The sequence below is a fragment of the Gekko japonicus genome, unplaced genomic scaffold, assembly GCF_001447785.1.
Source record: "Gekko japonicus isolate JY-2015 unplaced genomic scaffold, Gekko_japonicus_V1.1 scaffold2762, whole genome shotgun sequence".
Classification (NCBI taxonomy): domain Eukaryota; kingdom Metazoa; phylum Chordata; class Lepidosauria; order Squamata; family Gekkonidae; genus Gekko; species Gekko japonicus.
This window is the reverse complement of record NW_015173220.1, coordinates 157,908-171,793: the sequence shown is the minus strand read 5'-3', so window position 1 is coordinate 171,793 and position 13,886 is coordinate 157,908. Positions and strand designations below refer to the sequence as shown.

The window sequence follows — 13,886 nt, the reverse complement described above, 5'->3', positions numbered from 1 at the left end:
AATGAGGGATACGTGGTCCCAGACAGTGGCAGTGGAAGAGAGGCTTGGGAGAAGAGGTGCACGAAGGACCCTGACACCCTCCTCGAAGTACAAAGGTCTTCCGGTGTGTCTCCTCCTCCCCTAACTCCACCCTTGGTCGTTCCCACACCTCCTCCTCCTCAGTCTTTTCGGCATAGGACCACTGCCTCATGCTGCCTTATGCAAGAAGAAAGATCAAAGGAAAGGGGGGTCACTGGAGAAAGGTTTAAACCGATATGGCACACCCTCTGCAGAGTTATCTTTTGAGCAAAAAACCCTTGTTAATTATAATGAAGGGCGGGATCAATGCATGTAATTTAGCACCTCCTTTCAAATGCCACCATTATTTGGCTTGCTTCTTAGGAGGAAGCAAGCTGATTCAGTCTTATGGAACTGCTGCAGTTTTTAATTCAGAGTGAAAAATGAGAAAACTTCAGAGAAAGGAGCCGTGTCGAATGTTTCTCGCTTGAGCGGTCAGTACCAAGTGTTTGGCTGTAGGAAACTGCTGTATTCACTGATCTATAACAAAATTGCCCTTCTGATAAGCCTCCATTTTTATCTCTTTGGGGAAGAAAAAGGCCCGATGGGATAGAGAAGATCAGATATATGCCAAGGAACGAGCAAACCGTGTGAAGGTCCCTTCCAACTCTATGGTTCAGTGATTTGCAAAAGCAATAGTGTGTTTGTCAGTGCAAGTTTACAAAATGCATTTCGGATGAGCTCTGTCACAAACTTTTAGGCTGATACTGCTGATTAAATATCATGCTCAGTCTGGTAGCCTGTAGTACGAAGGTGGTCAGTAAACATTTCTTTTAATGTACTGCTATTCTCTCCTCGCCTGAGAGTACAGCTGGATTGAAAAGTACCCTGGTCCCAGATCTGTGGAATGATTAATTCTGACCAGAGATAAAAGGCAGTTGTGTTGGCTGATCTGCAGTTTGATGACAAGCACGTGATCATAGGTATGAAAATCTGCAAGGTGTGGCTTTTGCATCAAAGGGCTCTGTAGACCAAGTCCTATGAGGAAAGGTTGAAGGAGCTGGGTATGTTTAGCCTGGAGAGGAAATGACTGGTAACCATCTTCAAATATTTGAAAGGCTGTCATATAGAGGATGATAAGAAGTTGTTTTCTGTTGCCCCAGAAGGTCGGACCAGAACCAACAGTTGAAATTAAGTCAGAAGAGTTTTTGGCTAAACATTAGGAAGAACTTCCTGACAGAGTGGTTCCTCAGTGGAACAGGCATCCTTGGAAGGTGGTGGGTTCTCCTTCTTTGGAGGTTTTCAAACAGAGGCTAGATGGCCATTGGATAGCAATGCTGATTCTGTGAACTTAGGTAGATCATGAGAGGGAGGGCAGGAAGGGTTGCCTCAGTGCTTAGTTCTCGTGGCCCTTTCTTACACGCCCAGGGAAACGCTAATCGCCACTTTGGGGTCAGGAAGCAATTTTTCTCCAGGCCAGTTTGGCCAGGGATCCTGGAGGTTTTTGTCATCTTCTGGGCATGGAGCAGCGGTCACTGCAGGTGTGGAGGGGGAGGTATTTGTGAATTGCCTACATTGTGCAGGGGGTGCACAATACTAGATGACCCTGGAGGTCCCTTCCAACTCTATGATTTTTATTCATTGCTTGGATGATAAAACGGCTGACTTTGCAATGTTCCAGTTCTTCTCAGGGGTGGAGCCTAATCTAAGCTGGGAACACATCTTGTTCTCCTAATAAGCATCTAAAGCTGCAGCCTCCACAAAGGTGACTAGAGTCTTGGACCAGCAATTGGAGGGCAATACTGGAGAGCAAATGTTCCACGTGGACCAGCAATTGGAAGGCAATACCGGAGAGCAAATGTTCCAGGTGATGTCTAAAAGAGTGGGAGTAAACTGCCAAACAGATGTCAAACATCTGGCCCACCAAAAATATCAACTTATCCACTGCCACCAGACAGGCAACAGTTTTTTGCTGTGCTGAGTGATGCAGCAAAATGTTGCCCAATTTCCCACCTGCTCTCTTGAAATCACCACAGCATACAGGTGCTTCTCCTGCTCACTTGCCTCAAGTGCCCTCTCTGGTTGGCAGGCAGGTGACCTGAACAGGTAGCAACACCACCTCTGCTATGAGTGACTGAGTTTTGCCCCTGGAGCCAACACTGCATTCACCTGCTTTCCTCCTCACCCCATTCCCACCTCTCTTTCTCCCATCCAGCTTCACCTTTTCTCCCTGTCTTGTGCATGGAGGGGCCAATTCAGTTATGATCAGTACTGTCTAATAATGCAACCAGGCATGCCCCATGGCATCAGGGGCATAAAGAAAAGGGCGGCGGGGGGGGGGGGAATCTGTAATTTAGGGAGAGTGAAACTATGAATGTGGCCCCTGGGTGTCTGTTGGGTGGGGAGTATGGCCCTTGAAGCTCAAATGGGTGAACACCCCCTGCTGTAAAAGCTCTCAGAACTGGTATCTACAGGGCCAGAAGAAAATGATAAAGGCCTCAGCCTCATAGGAGCATTAATTCTTTGGCAGGGGAATTCCTAAAGCTGTGTGCTTGGTCAGGTTCCTGGCCTCCTCTACCTGCAGAGGACTGCAGTAGTCCTCAAGGAAGATAGTGGCCAGGTTGGAGAGCCTCCTGTTGGCTGAGAGAGAGAAACGCAGCATGCACTCCACAACAGGAAGAGCAGTGATCTGCTGGCGAGACTGGGGGGTGGTCAGGTACATCAGAGTAGTAACCGCAGACACCACGGTCTCCTCATTAGAGCAAGACAGGCAGTTGATGACAGCCGCTACCCCATCGGCCTCCAAGATGTAGTCTTTGTTGACTTTGTCCAAGCATAAGTTACAAAGGCCACCTAAAGTATAATTGAATAAAAGCCTGTTAGTGAACTTGTTCTGCCTCTTGTTAACCATTTTTCTCTCATGTTTCAAGGCAAGCTGGGTCTTCAGTTCTTTCTTTATGCAGTTTCAGTGTGTTTGCAACATGTGCGTTTTAAATACGGACAGAAGTGTCTGTTAAATTCCTCTCCTCTTTTTATATGCCGCTTTGTCACACTTTTACCCAGCCCTTCCTATAAGGAATTAAGCTATTCATCCAGGATGCAAAGGAACACAGCCCCCCCCCCCATTTTAGCTACACAACCACCTGTGAGATAAGCTTTGATGAGGGCCTCGTCCTTGTCTGACACTAATCCCCATGCTGCATTATGTCTCTTATTTACCAGCATCACTGCTTCCTATTTGAGGAATCCTTACTGAAATTCTAAGCATGCTAACCAGGAAATAAGTCACTGAACCCAAAGTAAACATAGAATCATGGAATCACAGAGTTGGAAGGGGCCATACAGGCCATCTAGTCCAACCCCCTGCTCAATGCAGGATCAGCCTAGAGCATCCCTGACAAGTGTCTGTCCAGCTGCTGCTTAAAGACTGCCAGGGAGGGGGAGCTCACACCACCTCCCTAGGCAGCTGATTCCACTGCTGCACAACATTTACAGTCAAAACGTTTTTCCTAAAATCCAGCCGGTAATCTTCCCACCCTTAATTTAATCCCATTATTGCGAGTCCTACTTCCGCTACCAACAGGAACAGCTCCCTGCCCTCCTCTAAGTGACAGCCCTTCAAATACTTCAAGAGAGCAATCATGTCCCCCCTTAACCTCCTCCAGACTAAACATTCCCAACGTCTCTCAGTCTTTCCTCATAAGACTTGGTCTCCAGGCCCCCTATCATCCCTGTCACTCTTCTCCGCATGTGTTCCATTCTGTCCACATCCTTTTTGAAGTAAGGCTTGTTCATCCATAAGAACAAGCTGTTCTGTGTGAACCTTGACCATAAAGAGTGTTCCTCTAAAGGTGCATGTAAGGAAACCTCCCACTTTGGAGGGTCCTATGGGGGGATGCTAGAGTAGGCACTCGTTTTGAGTGAATACAGCTGAATGCTTGGTCAAGTGGTAACTTACAATGGGATGCATATAATCATTTGTTGAATGGGTCATCTGTATGATTCTGCCAAGTGGTGAGGAAAGTCTGCACAAGACTGGGGAATCAAGGGTGGTACGATTCTGCTCACTACCTGAAAGAACCATGCAGATGACTAGTTGATCATATAGTATATATCATACTAAGTTATCACTTGGTAAATGATTATCTGTATTAACTCTGTTGGACAGATTTCACAGAAATCATGAAATCCATGCAAAACCTGGAGAGAACTGGAAGTATCGTTTTATATACTAAAGTCTTCTGAATCAGAGAATTCAAATTCGGCAATGAGGTTGAATTGTACTCATTCCACAAATTTACAGGAATCTATATACAACTTGCAAAATGTTAGGCTTAATGGAAATTGGGCAGTATGGTAAAGGGAACACGAAGCAAGAAGCCATCTAAGGTTTCATGGGCTGGGAACTCAGGGTGTGTCTGTCCTGCAAAGTTGACAGTCTCCAAATGTTGCAATTTCAATTTATGTTTAACCATTTCGACACTGCAGCATGCATTTTACGATTACTACTAAAATGCAGTTTCATTTGCTTTTCTCTTTGAAAATGTGTATACCAGCATCACAGTACATTGCAAAGGGGGAAAGAGCTTATTAATGCTATCCTACACCAGTATTTCATACTGACCAAACTTTGACACATTGTCTTGCCTCTGAACTGATGTGGATGTCTGCTTCCAAGTATAGAGGCTGGTATCCTGGTATCCTATACCCCAGTAGCTTCTGGGAAAATCTGTATAGTGTATTGATTTAATTAAAGCTTTACCAAGTGCAAATTCCACAAGAGTGTCATTATCTTCTGTCAGCATATCCAGAAACAGGTCCAAGACCTTGAGCTGCCGGAGATAGTCATAGTTCTTGGGATCATAAGCAAAATTAGCTAGATTAGCCAGCACTTGCTCCTTGGCTTCTGCAATATAATAAAAACTGCCACTGAGATGAAGAAAGAAGCAACTGAACTAGGCAAGGCATCTGTAAACACAGAGAAAAAGTAGCTAAAAGCCAATTAAGATATACTCACCAGAACTTTCTGTTACTTGGAATTCTGTAACTAGGGCTTGCAGGTATTCAAGCCGACCCAGTCCTAGCAGATCCTGCTGTTTTTGGGACATGATGCTGGAGAAAAAGGCAGTGCTTCATAGGGTATATACCATTATAAGATGGCTGAAAAGTTCTAACAGTGTAAGATTTCTGCTTCATTTTCTTTCCCTGGTGTTTAACAAAATACATACAAAATCTTTAACGAAATTATATACAGTGGTATTACTACACAGCTAAAATCATATTAAGAAGAAGAAGAGATTGGATTTATACCCCGCCCTTCACTTGGAGTCTCAGAGCAGCTTACAATCTCCTTCCTTTCCTCTCCCCACAACAGCCACCCTGTGAGGTAGGTGGGGCTGAGAGAGCTCTGAAAGAACTCTTGAGAGAACAGCTCTGAGAGAACTGTGGCTTGCCCAAGGTCACACCAGCAGCTGCATGTGGAGGAGTGGGGAATCAAATCCAGTTCTCCCAGATTAGAGTCTGTGCTCCTAACCGCCACACCAAATTCTGAAACAAACTAACATGCCCGCTGTTATGAAAACAGGGCAGTACTTACACCATGCTTAATACTAGCCCTGTAAAACACATTTCAAATGAAGTAGTGCACACTTGCCTTGGGTGATGATTCTTTATATCACGCAAAATTGGGGACGGCAATTAACACATGCAAAAATGTCTCATAGCTAAAAATGAACATGGCCAGTTCTTATATAGAAATAAAGGGTTTCCAATATTTATTTATTTATCTATTTGTTTCCATTTTTATCCCGCCTTGCCACAGAACTGGCTCAAGGCGGCTAACAACATTAATACACTAAAACAATAAATACATTAAAATACAATGAAATATACAACAAAGCCTAAGCAACTAAACGGTACTAGTGATAAAGATGGCAGTGTATAATATGCAAAGGCAATAACCAGTTGGTGTTTCATGCTGGCCAAGATGTACTCCGGCGGCGCATTCATCAGAGGCACATTTGCCAGTGGCCCACTCATCAGTACAAAATACTTCTTGGAAATTGCTTACAACTGAGGTATAAAATCAATTGTGAGTTGAAGCAACCTAGTAGCTAAGTGGTCATGGTTCAAATCTCATCTCTGCTATGATTTAATAGGTGGCCATAGCCAAGTCATGCATTCTCTCTCTCCTTCAGCCTTAACTCCCATCTCCACTTTGTCACTAATAACACTAGCCTCTCTCTACAAGGCTAATGTAAAGTTTACAACAAGCTAATGTACTTCTGAGGCACTCAGAACTGTGTAACATGCTATACAAGGAATCAAGCACCACATCTTCATTAGGTACAAAACCAATGCAGACACCTTTAAGATGAAGTCTCCAAAGATCACGACACTGTCACCTGAAGTATTTTCCTGGGTCACAAACAAAAAACTTTTTAAACTTTTAGCTTTGAAATGATGCAATGTTTTTGAAATGTAGTGGGAGAACTTCCTTTGTTAAAATATTAACGGAGATGCTTCTTGCACTGAAAGAACTGTCTTTATTCCACAATATCCCACCCACAGCCTCAAAACATCAGAGAGACTGTGAGAAGCGCAAGTAGCTCGTGCCAAGGTCCTTCCGGCTCTCCCATTGATCAAAGAAGCCGCGACAAAAAACCTCTTCCCCTCCTTTCCGTTTTCAATCACTTGTGGGGGTCCTTGGTTACATCTCCGTGCAATAGTGCCACTTGAGTGGGCGGAAGGGTGGGATGCCCTTACCTGATGTCTTGCCTCCCGCCTCGGTCATGGCACCAAGCTCCATCGTCTCCAGAGGCTGCAGCCCATCCTAGCACAAAGGAACCTGCCTCTAGGAACCCATTCAGAGTAGCTTTGTTGCAACACGAGCAGTTTAATGTAATACACCCGGATGTAGAGACGGGCTACAGAGATAAGCGCCTTAATAGCTTAATCCAACATCGACTGGAGGAGTTTGGGAAGAGGACAGGAAGTGAGGGAGCGAGAAAAGGATACCTACACATGTTCCTTTGCGTGTACATAGCGTTCGGAACTGTTACATACTAGACGAAGCAACAGGAGCAATTCCAGATTTAATTTGCGGGGCAAATAATGAGGGCAATGTACATATGGAGGGCGCGGGCGCCACAGATAACAGCTTTTTCCCTAGGTCTATTTTCATAGAAATCTCAAAAATAACGTAAATAAATAATTCTATTACTAAATAAGATGGGTAGCCGTGATACTCTGTCTGTAGCAGTAGAAAAGAGCAAGCGTCTAGTACCTTTAAAGACAAGCAAAATTTGTGGCAGGGGATGAGCTTTGGTGAGTCACTGACGTCTGAAGAAGTGAGCAGTGACTCACGAAAGCTCATATCTCGCTACAAATTTTGTTAGTCTTTAAGGTGCGTTTGTTACTGTCCATGGGGTTTTCTTGGCAAAAATATTGGGAGTGGGTTGCCAGCTACTGGACTCTTGCTCTTTTCTAGTACCGAACAGAGACCTTACGATCTAGGTTTGGTAACTATAATAAACCCCAGAGTGTTTGAGGTGTCACAAAACTATTCTTTTACAAATCGCGCGCATTCTGTTTTTGACGAGAGAGAGAATAAATCTATACAAATATACCTTCTTTCAGGATACGGCATCGCAAGCATCCATACATATCAATGCATATACCTTCCTTTCAAGGTACGGAACGATGGTGCCGTAGAGTGCAGAACCCGAGGTGGCCTTTTTAAAGGACACCGTGCGCACGCTGCTTTATGCTCCCCCGCTGCACGACGGCTTTAGCCGGCGCAGGCGCAGAACGAAAAACAAACGGGGGAATTGGTTATTTCCTCGTTTCTCACCCCCGGCCCATCATGTCTGCTCTGTGCGATCCCTCGGGGGTTGTTGGTCCTCCAGGGTCCGCCCCCAGCCCGAAACCAGCAGCCGCCCCGCCGTCGCTCAGGTATTCCCGCCAACTGGGAACTGGGAACTGGGACCCACCCTCCAAGATTGGGTCTGGAGATGGTCCGCAGGCTGGAGCCTGTGGCTAGGAGCTCGGGCGATTGGGGTGGGGAGAGAAAGAATTAGACTTTATTGCTGTTGCTTTATTCCAGCAAAGTGGGTTATTCATAACAATGTATTATATATGTTGGAACATTTTTATGCCGCCTCTCCAGGAACTTGCCCGATCATTATTAATACATTTTATTTTGTATTAATCATTTCAGCTACGGATCCCTTCCCTGAGGAATATGTTTAATATTAACCATCGTTTGGATTGGCTTTTTGGTTCCTGTAGGATCCAGGTTTTTCTGGGTGGAAAGCAGGATAAAAGATGGAACAAAATGTTAATCCATGGGTGGGTAGATCGACAGATCTTGGAAGCTAAGCAGGGTCAGCCCTGGTTAGTGTTTGGATGGGAGACCTCCAAGGAATACCTGGGTCATGATGGAGAGGCAGGCAATGGCAAACCACCTCTGAATGTCTCTTGCCTTGAAAACCTCACAGGGTCACCATAAGTCAACTGTGGTTTGACGGCACTTTCCACCACCATCATGTTAAAATTCCTTCAGTGGAAGGACCCCTTCACCCTTTGGCAAGAACAGTCGCCCCCTCTTGCCTTGACTACTCCAGCGGTTTCAGTGGTGGATGTATCATTGTATCTTTTTCTTTGACACTTTGTTAGTTCTTAATTTTTCTTTTCTGTCTAGTTTGGTGTTGAAACAGCACCCTGTGCACTTCATAAAATAAGTGAAAAAATCCCACCCAGAAGAGCTTGCTATTGGCATTACAGTGGGGGGGGGAGGCAACCGAAGGAAGGGCCTTCTCAATCATTGTTATTTAATATCCTAAATGTGCCTACTGTTTTTACAGCATAGTAGTAAGACCACAGGTCTCTGCCCCAAGGAACTTACGCACTAGAACTAATGGATATATGGGGAGCAACGGTTAGGGGGAGAAGAAGATGAGGGCCGAAGGGAAATGTGGGGTGAACATGGTTAATTTCAGGAGAGTTGTGCCAAATGTTTTACAACAAAACCATGATGTTTCAGGAAGAGTTTGAAGGAAGGAAGTGGGGGTGGGGCTGTGGCTCACTGGCAGAGCATCTGCTTGGCAGGCAGAACGCTCAGTCCCCAGCATCTCCAGTCACAAGGATCAGGTAGATGGTGATGAGAAAGACTTTAGCCTGAGATCCCGGAGAGCCGCTGCTGGTTTGAGTAGACAATAGTGACTTTGATGGACCAAGGGTCTGATTCAGTGTAAGGCAGCTTCATGTGCTCCTCATGCAAGGGTCCCAAGAAGTTGTTGGAAGTATATACAGGAGCAAGTGCAGAGCTCTTTGAAGGAACAGGAGGGTGGTGGAACTGGAGGAGAGATGGTTGCAGATTATGGGGACATAAATGCGAGGATTAGGAAATGCCGTAGGCTTCTTGAGAGGAAAATATACTTCTTTTTCTGGGAGCAGGCAGGAAACTTCTGGTGCACTTTAAGGAAGGGTGTCACAAAAGTCAATGGCTTTGTGGCCGGAGCACAGGGTAGAGATGAGAAGGCTGACATATGGCAACAGAAGAGCAGAGAGATCGCAGTCTTATTTGCCCTCTTCTGAATAGGGAAGTGACTTGGCAACTGGCTGGATATGGGGAGTGAAGGGGAGGGGCCCCCTAAAATGAGACCATAGCTTCGTATCCATTCTGCAGTGCACATGGTGGCACTATAGATAGGTATGGGAGAATATACCAGGAGAGGGATGCTTAAGAGGAAAGATGAGGAGCTTGGTCTTGGAAATACTGATTTTTGAGGCAGTAGAAGTCTGATACTTTTGTGTGTGGAGGGGGGAACCTGGGGGGTCAAGAAGCAGAGCAGGGTGCCAACAGCAGAAGCTAATGGAATGGTTTCTAGAACCTGGCATTTCCAGGTGACAGGCCCTGGGCAGGCTGTTTCTATCCCTGGCACGGAGCGCCTACTTTGTATCTACAATCTGCTGGTTGTAGGCTGTGTGGAGATTGGAGCCGACCTACACCCTTTCAGCAGGGGAGGTGCCTGCCCTTTGCTCCTTGACGCTTTGGTAGTTCTGCCTTGGGCTGGAAGCTGTGCTGGACTTCAGAACTTTAGGGGTTTAGAAGCCGTGCTGGACTTTAGACTAAAGCAGCACATGGCTTTGATGCATCCTGAAGGGCTTAAAATATGAGACTCTGTTCTTCAGAGATGGAAGGAGACACCTCGGAAGCGGACTTTTGGCTCTGAGCTTATGAATCGGCCCTGTCTTTAAAATCCCTTCCTGGAATAGTGTTTGGCCCAGTAGAAATCATTAAGCTAAGGGCTTGCCAGAAATCTTGGGGGAACATGATGGAAGCATTCCACACCCACCTGTGCATGCGCTGTCTCTTTCTCTCTGGTTTTCGAACCTCTCAGGACCTTGAGCAGACATATTTCTCTTATTCCACCACCCCCACCCTTTAGCTGGTGCTTTGCTACTTTCAACATTCTGTAGGTTTTTATACCCCACTTTTCTCTATCCGAAGGGGTCTCAGAGCAGCTTACAATCCCCTTCCCTTCTTCTACCCACAACAGGCACCTTGTGAGGCAGGTGGGGCTGAGAGAGGCCTCTTGGTAGCTCTTGCTAGGCAGAGTGACTGTGGTGTAGTGGCCAAAACAGCAAGCCTGGCAGTCCCTAGGTTGAACTCGTTGTAATCAGTGTTCCCTCTAAGCTGAGTTAGTGTGAGCTAGCTTACAGTTTTTTAGCCTCTGGCTCACACATTTTTGTCTCAGCTCAGTAAGGATGGCTTTGGAGCAAACTAATTCATGCAGTACCCAAATCACTTGCTCACAACTTTAATGCCAGTCGCTCATAAAGTAGAATTTTTGCTCACAAGACTCCACATCTTAGAGGGAACATTGGTTGTAATCCTCACAATCCCCCTCCCCCAAACAGGATATGTGGAGCCATTTCTGGCTGCTGCAGGAAGGAGGAGGAGCTGTGGATTTGTTTTTTCACCTGCAGATATTGTTGGATCTACCCTGTTCTCTTACACGAGTGGAGGGACTGTGAGGACTCATGCGTGAGGGAAGTAAACAATTGGGAAATCTTCCCTGTACTGAAATAATGTGAGGCAGCTGGGATCTGGGTCAATAGCTATCTGTCCTATTAGCCATGAACCTTGGCCACGAAGTGCTGTGATTCCATTTCCCTGCATGCTGAGGGCCAGGCCTGGGGGAGCAGGAAAGTACTTACCTGATTTAAAGCTGAGAAGTAGTATACTGAGGGAGGGGGGGGATTTTCCCTCTCCTCCTGGTGATTCCTTGCAGGCCTCCAACTTTATGCCCTCTGTTACCAAACGATTGGCCCTGGGTGATATCATTTATTTCTTTAATCCACATAAAGCGGGGTGCTAAAGTGGCTGACATTGCTGCCTTCTCCCATTTTATCCTCACAACAGCCCTGTGAGGTAGATTAGGTTGAGAATATGTGGCTGGCCTGAGGTCAGTCAGTGGCAAAGTGAAGGTTCAAACCTGAGAAGATTGTTATTATTATTACGTTTCCCTTTAAAAAACTTTCACCTGTGAATAATGAAGTGGTGGTGTAATGTGCCGTAAACTTCCAGCTGACGTAATGGCGATCCCTCATGGGGTTTTCAAGGCAAGAGATGTTGAGAGATGGTTTGCTGTTTCCTGACTCTGCATAGCAACCCTGGGCTTCCTTGGCGGCCTCCCATCCAAGTACTGACCAGGGCCGATCCGGCTTAGCTTCTGAGATCTGACAAAACTGGGCCAGCCTGGACCGTCTAGGTTTAGCCAGTTTGGTATAGTGATTAAGTTTGTGGACTGTAATCCGGGAGAACCGGGTTTGATCCCCCACTTCTCTACTTGCCGCTGCTGGATGACCTTGTGCAAGCCATAATTCTGACAAGAGCTGTCCTTGAAAGGGCAGTTCTCTCAGAGTTCTCTCAGCCCCACCTACCTCACAGGGTGTCTGTTGTGGGGAGGGGAAGGGAAAGGAGTGTGTAAGCCGCCCTGAGACTCCCGAGTGAAGGGCGGGGTATAAATCCAATCCCTTCTTCTTCATCTAGGTCAGGACTTCCCTTATCGTACTTCATTGGAAAGTTTGGTATGGGGAGAATTGGGATTTGGAAATGGATGCCTCGTGTCATTCAGCTCCCCAAACTGCATTTTACCTCTCCAGGATACTGTAAAGGGCTCAATTAGACCAATTTTCCATCCCTTTTGTGCTCCCCCTTCACTGGTAATTGATGTTCAGTTGCCCTCAACATTCCCTGCAACAAGCATGGTCAGTTCTCATCAGTCTGGAGGGTTTGTTTTTGAGAGGCTGGATCACTTTTGTAAAATCTACAAACTAATATTTTCTCCATGCCGAAGGAGAACTTATGTAGAAATCTTTTCTTTGTGGGCGGACCTGTTTCACTGTTCTGTTGATACGATGGATCCACCAAATTTGTTGATGAGAGAGAGTGACTTCCTTCTTAGTGAGTTGATGGCAGGGTTGATAATCAGAGAGGAGATTTTGTTATGTCACTCAATCTCTAAGTCACGACATTTTACACTAGTTGGTCGATATTATAAGGTGGTTTTGGGGATTGTGGAGGTTATATATGAAGAACTTTGCACACTTGAAACATGTATTAGAAAATGCTGGTGTAATTATTTAATCTGGGGTGGTAGAGCTCACCAGCAGCCCTAGGATATAGTTTATCTTTAAAAAATACACCCTCGTTTTTAAACTATGCTTTGCAAATACAAATGCTTAATCTCCATATCTTTAACGTGGGCACCATTTTTAAAAAGTAATTTTATTTATCTGCATTATTCATAGTTCACCTTACAGGGACTCAAGGTGGATTACACAGAGTGAGACATCCAATTAACAGTGCACTAGGCTTGTAGAAGTCTGGAACCAGCCAGGAAGAACTGAAGCGTACCATAAGTATTCACATGACACATTAAGTGGTGCAAAAATTACATAACAGGAAACTGGACACAGCAGTGTAGACCACAGCCAGTAATTTATCCAAGTAGGTTTGTAAACCATTTTGTACAGTGCAGTCCTGTTACCTGGGTAAGAAGCCCCCCTTGCATAATTCAGTTTTGCACAGGATGTGGGAAGAAGAAGAAGAGATTGGATTTAGACCCCACGCTTCACTACCTGGAGTGGCTTACCATCTCCTTTCCCTTCCCCTTCCCACAGCAAACACCCTGTGAGGTAGGTGGGACTGAGAGAGCCTTTTTGGGGACTGCTCATGAGAGAGCAGCTCTGAAAGAACTTGTGACTGACCCAGCTGCATGTGGAGGAGTGGGAAACCAAACCCAGTTCTCCCAGCTTAGAGTCTGTGCTCCTATCCACTACACCAAAGCCAGGAGAGTGGGAGTCTTTCTGACTTTCTTGGGCAGGCTGTTCCTTAAGGTGGGAGGCACAACAGAAAAAGCTCATGTACGGGCAGGAGTTGATTCTGCCCATTTGCAGGTTGTCACCTGCAGAAGTCCCTGCTCAGATGAAGGAAGTTGTCGTGGCAGGGTAAGGGGGTGATGGTGTTTCAACAGATAAGAGGGACCAAAGCCATGAAGGGCTTTGTATGTGATATCCAATGCCTTGAACCGAGCCTGGTTAAAAACAGGCAGCCAGTGGAACATCTGCAGAATGGGAGTAATATGCACGCTCCTTCTAGTTCCCGATACTAGCTGAGCTGTGGCGTCGTGCACCGACTTGAGTTTCCGAGTTGATTTTGAGGCAAGACCAACGTACAGTGAATTCCACGTGTTGTTATGGGTTCCTGCCCCTAGCCTTGGTTGTGACACCTTTGGTAATAAAGTGTATAAAAAGCCAAAAATCCAAAGAAATTAACTGAGGAGGGGGCACTATTTCCCACCTTAATTTTGTCCTCGTGC

At 45.8% G+C, this 13,886-nt stretch overlaps 2 protein-coding genes across 7 annotated transcripts in view; one reads left to right on the top strand and one right to left on the bottom strand.

The window, feature by feature from the left end:
* Nucleotides 1-1,920: 1,920 nt before the first annotated feature.
* ARMC7 (armadillo repeat containing 7) lies at nucleotides 1,921-7,697 on the bottom strand. 4 transcript variants are annotated; one of them, XM_015422718.1, is made up of 4 exons: nucleotides 7,626-7,697; nucleotides 5,015-5,202; nucleotides 4,760-4,903; nucleotides 1,921-2,850 (listed from the first exon to the last, which is right to left on the bottom strand). In XM_015422718.1, the coding sequence occupies exons 2-4, from the start codon at nucleotides 5,103-5,105 to the stop codon at nucleotides 2,513-2,515; spliced, it is 573 nt and encodes a 190-aa protein (XP_015278204.1). In that variant the 5' UTR covers nucleotides 5,106-5,202; nucleotides 7,626-7,697; the 3' UTR covers nucleotides 1,921-2,512. The 4 variants fall into 4 exon arrangements, with proteins under 4 accessions (XP_015278204.1, XP_015278201.1, XP_015278203.1 ...); XM_015422715.1 differs by having other exon boundaries at nucleotides 5,015-5,109; nucleotides 7,626-7,658; XM_015422717.1 differs by lacking the exon at nucleotides 7,626-7,697 and adding an exon at nucleotides 6,763-6,852.
* Nucleotides 7,698-7,828: 131 nt separating this feature from the next.
* GANAB (glucosidase, alpha; neutral AB) overlaps nucleotides 7,829-13,886 on the top strand; it is a 46,659-nt gene continuing 40,601 nt past the window's right edge. For all 3 annotated transcript variants that reach the window (XM_015422711.1, XM_015422710.1, XM_015422712.1), the window contains exon 1: nucleotides 7,829-7,950. In XM_015422711.1, the coding sequence (XP_015278197.1) occupies nucleotides 7,862-7,950 (89 nt within the window). In that variant the 5' untranslated portion in view covers nucleotides 7,829-7,861. The remainder of the gene's footprint in view (nucleotides 7,951-13,886) is intronic.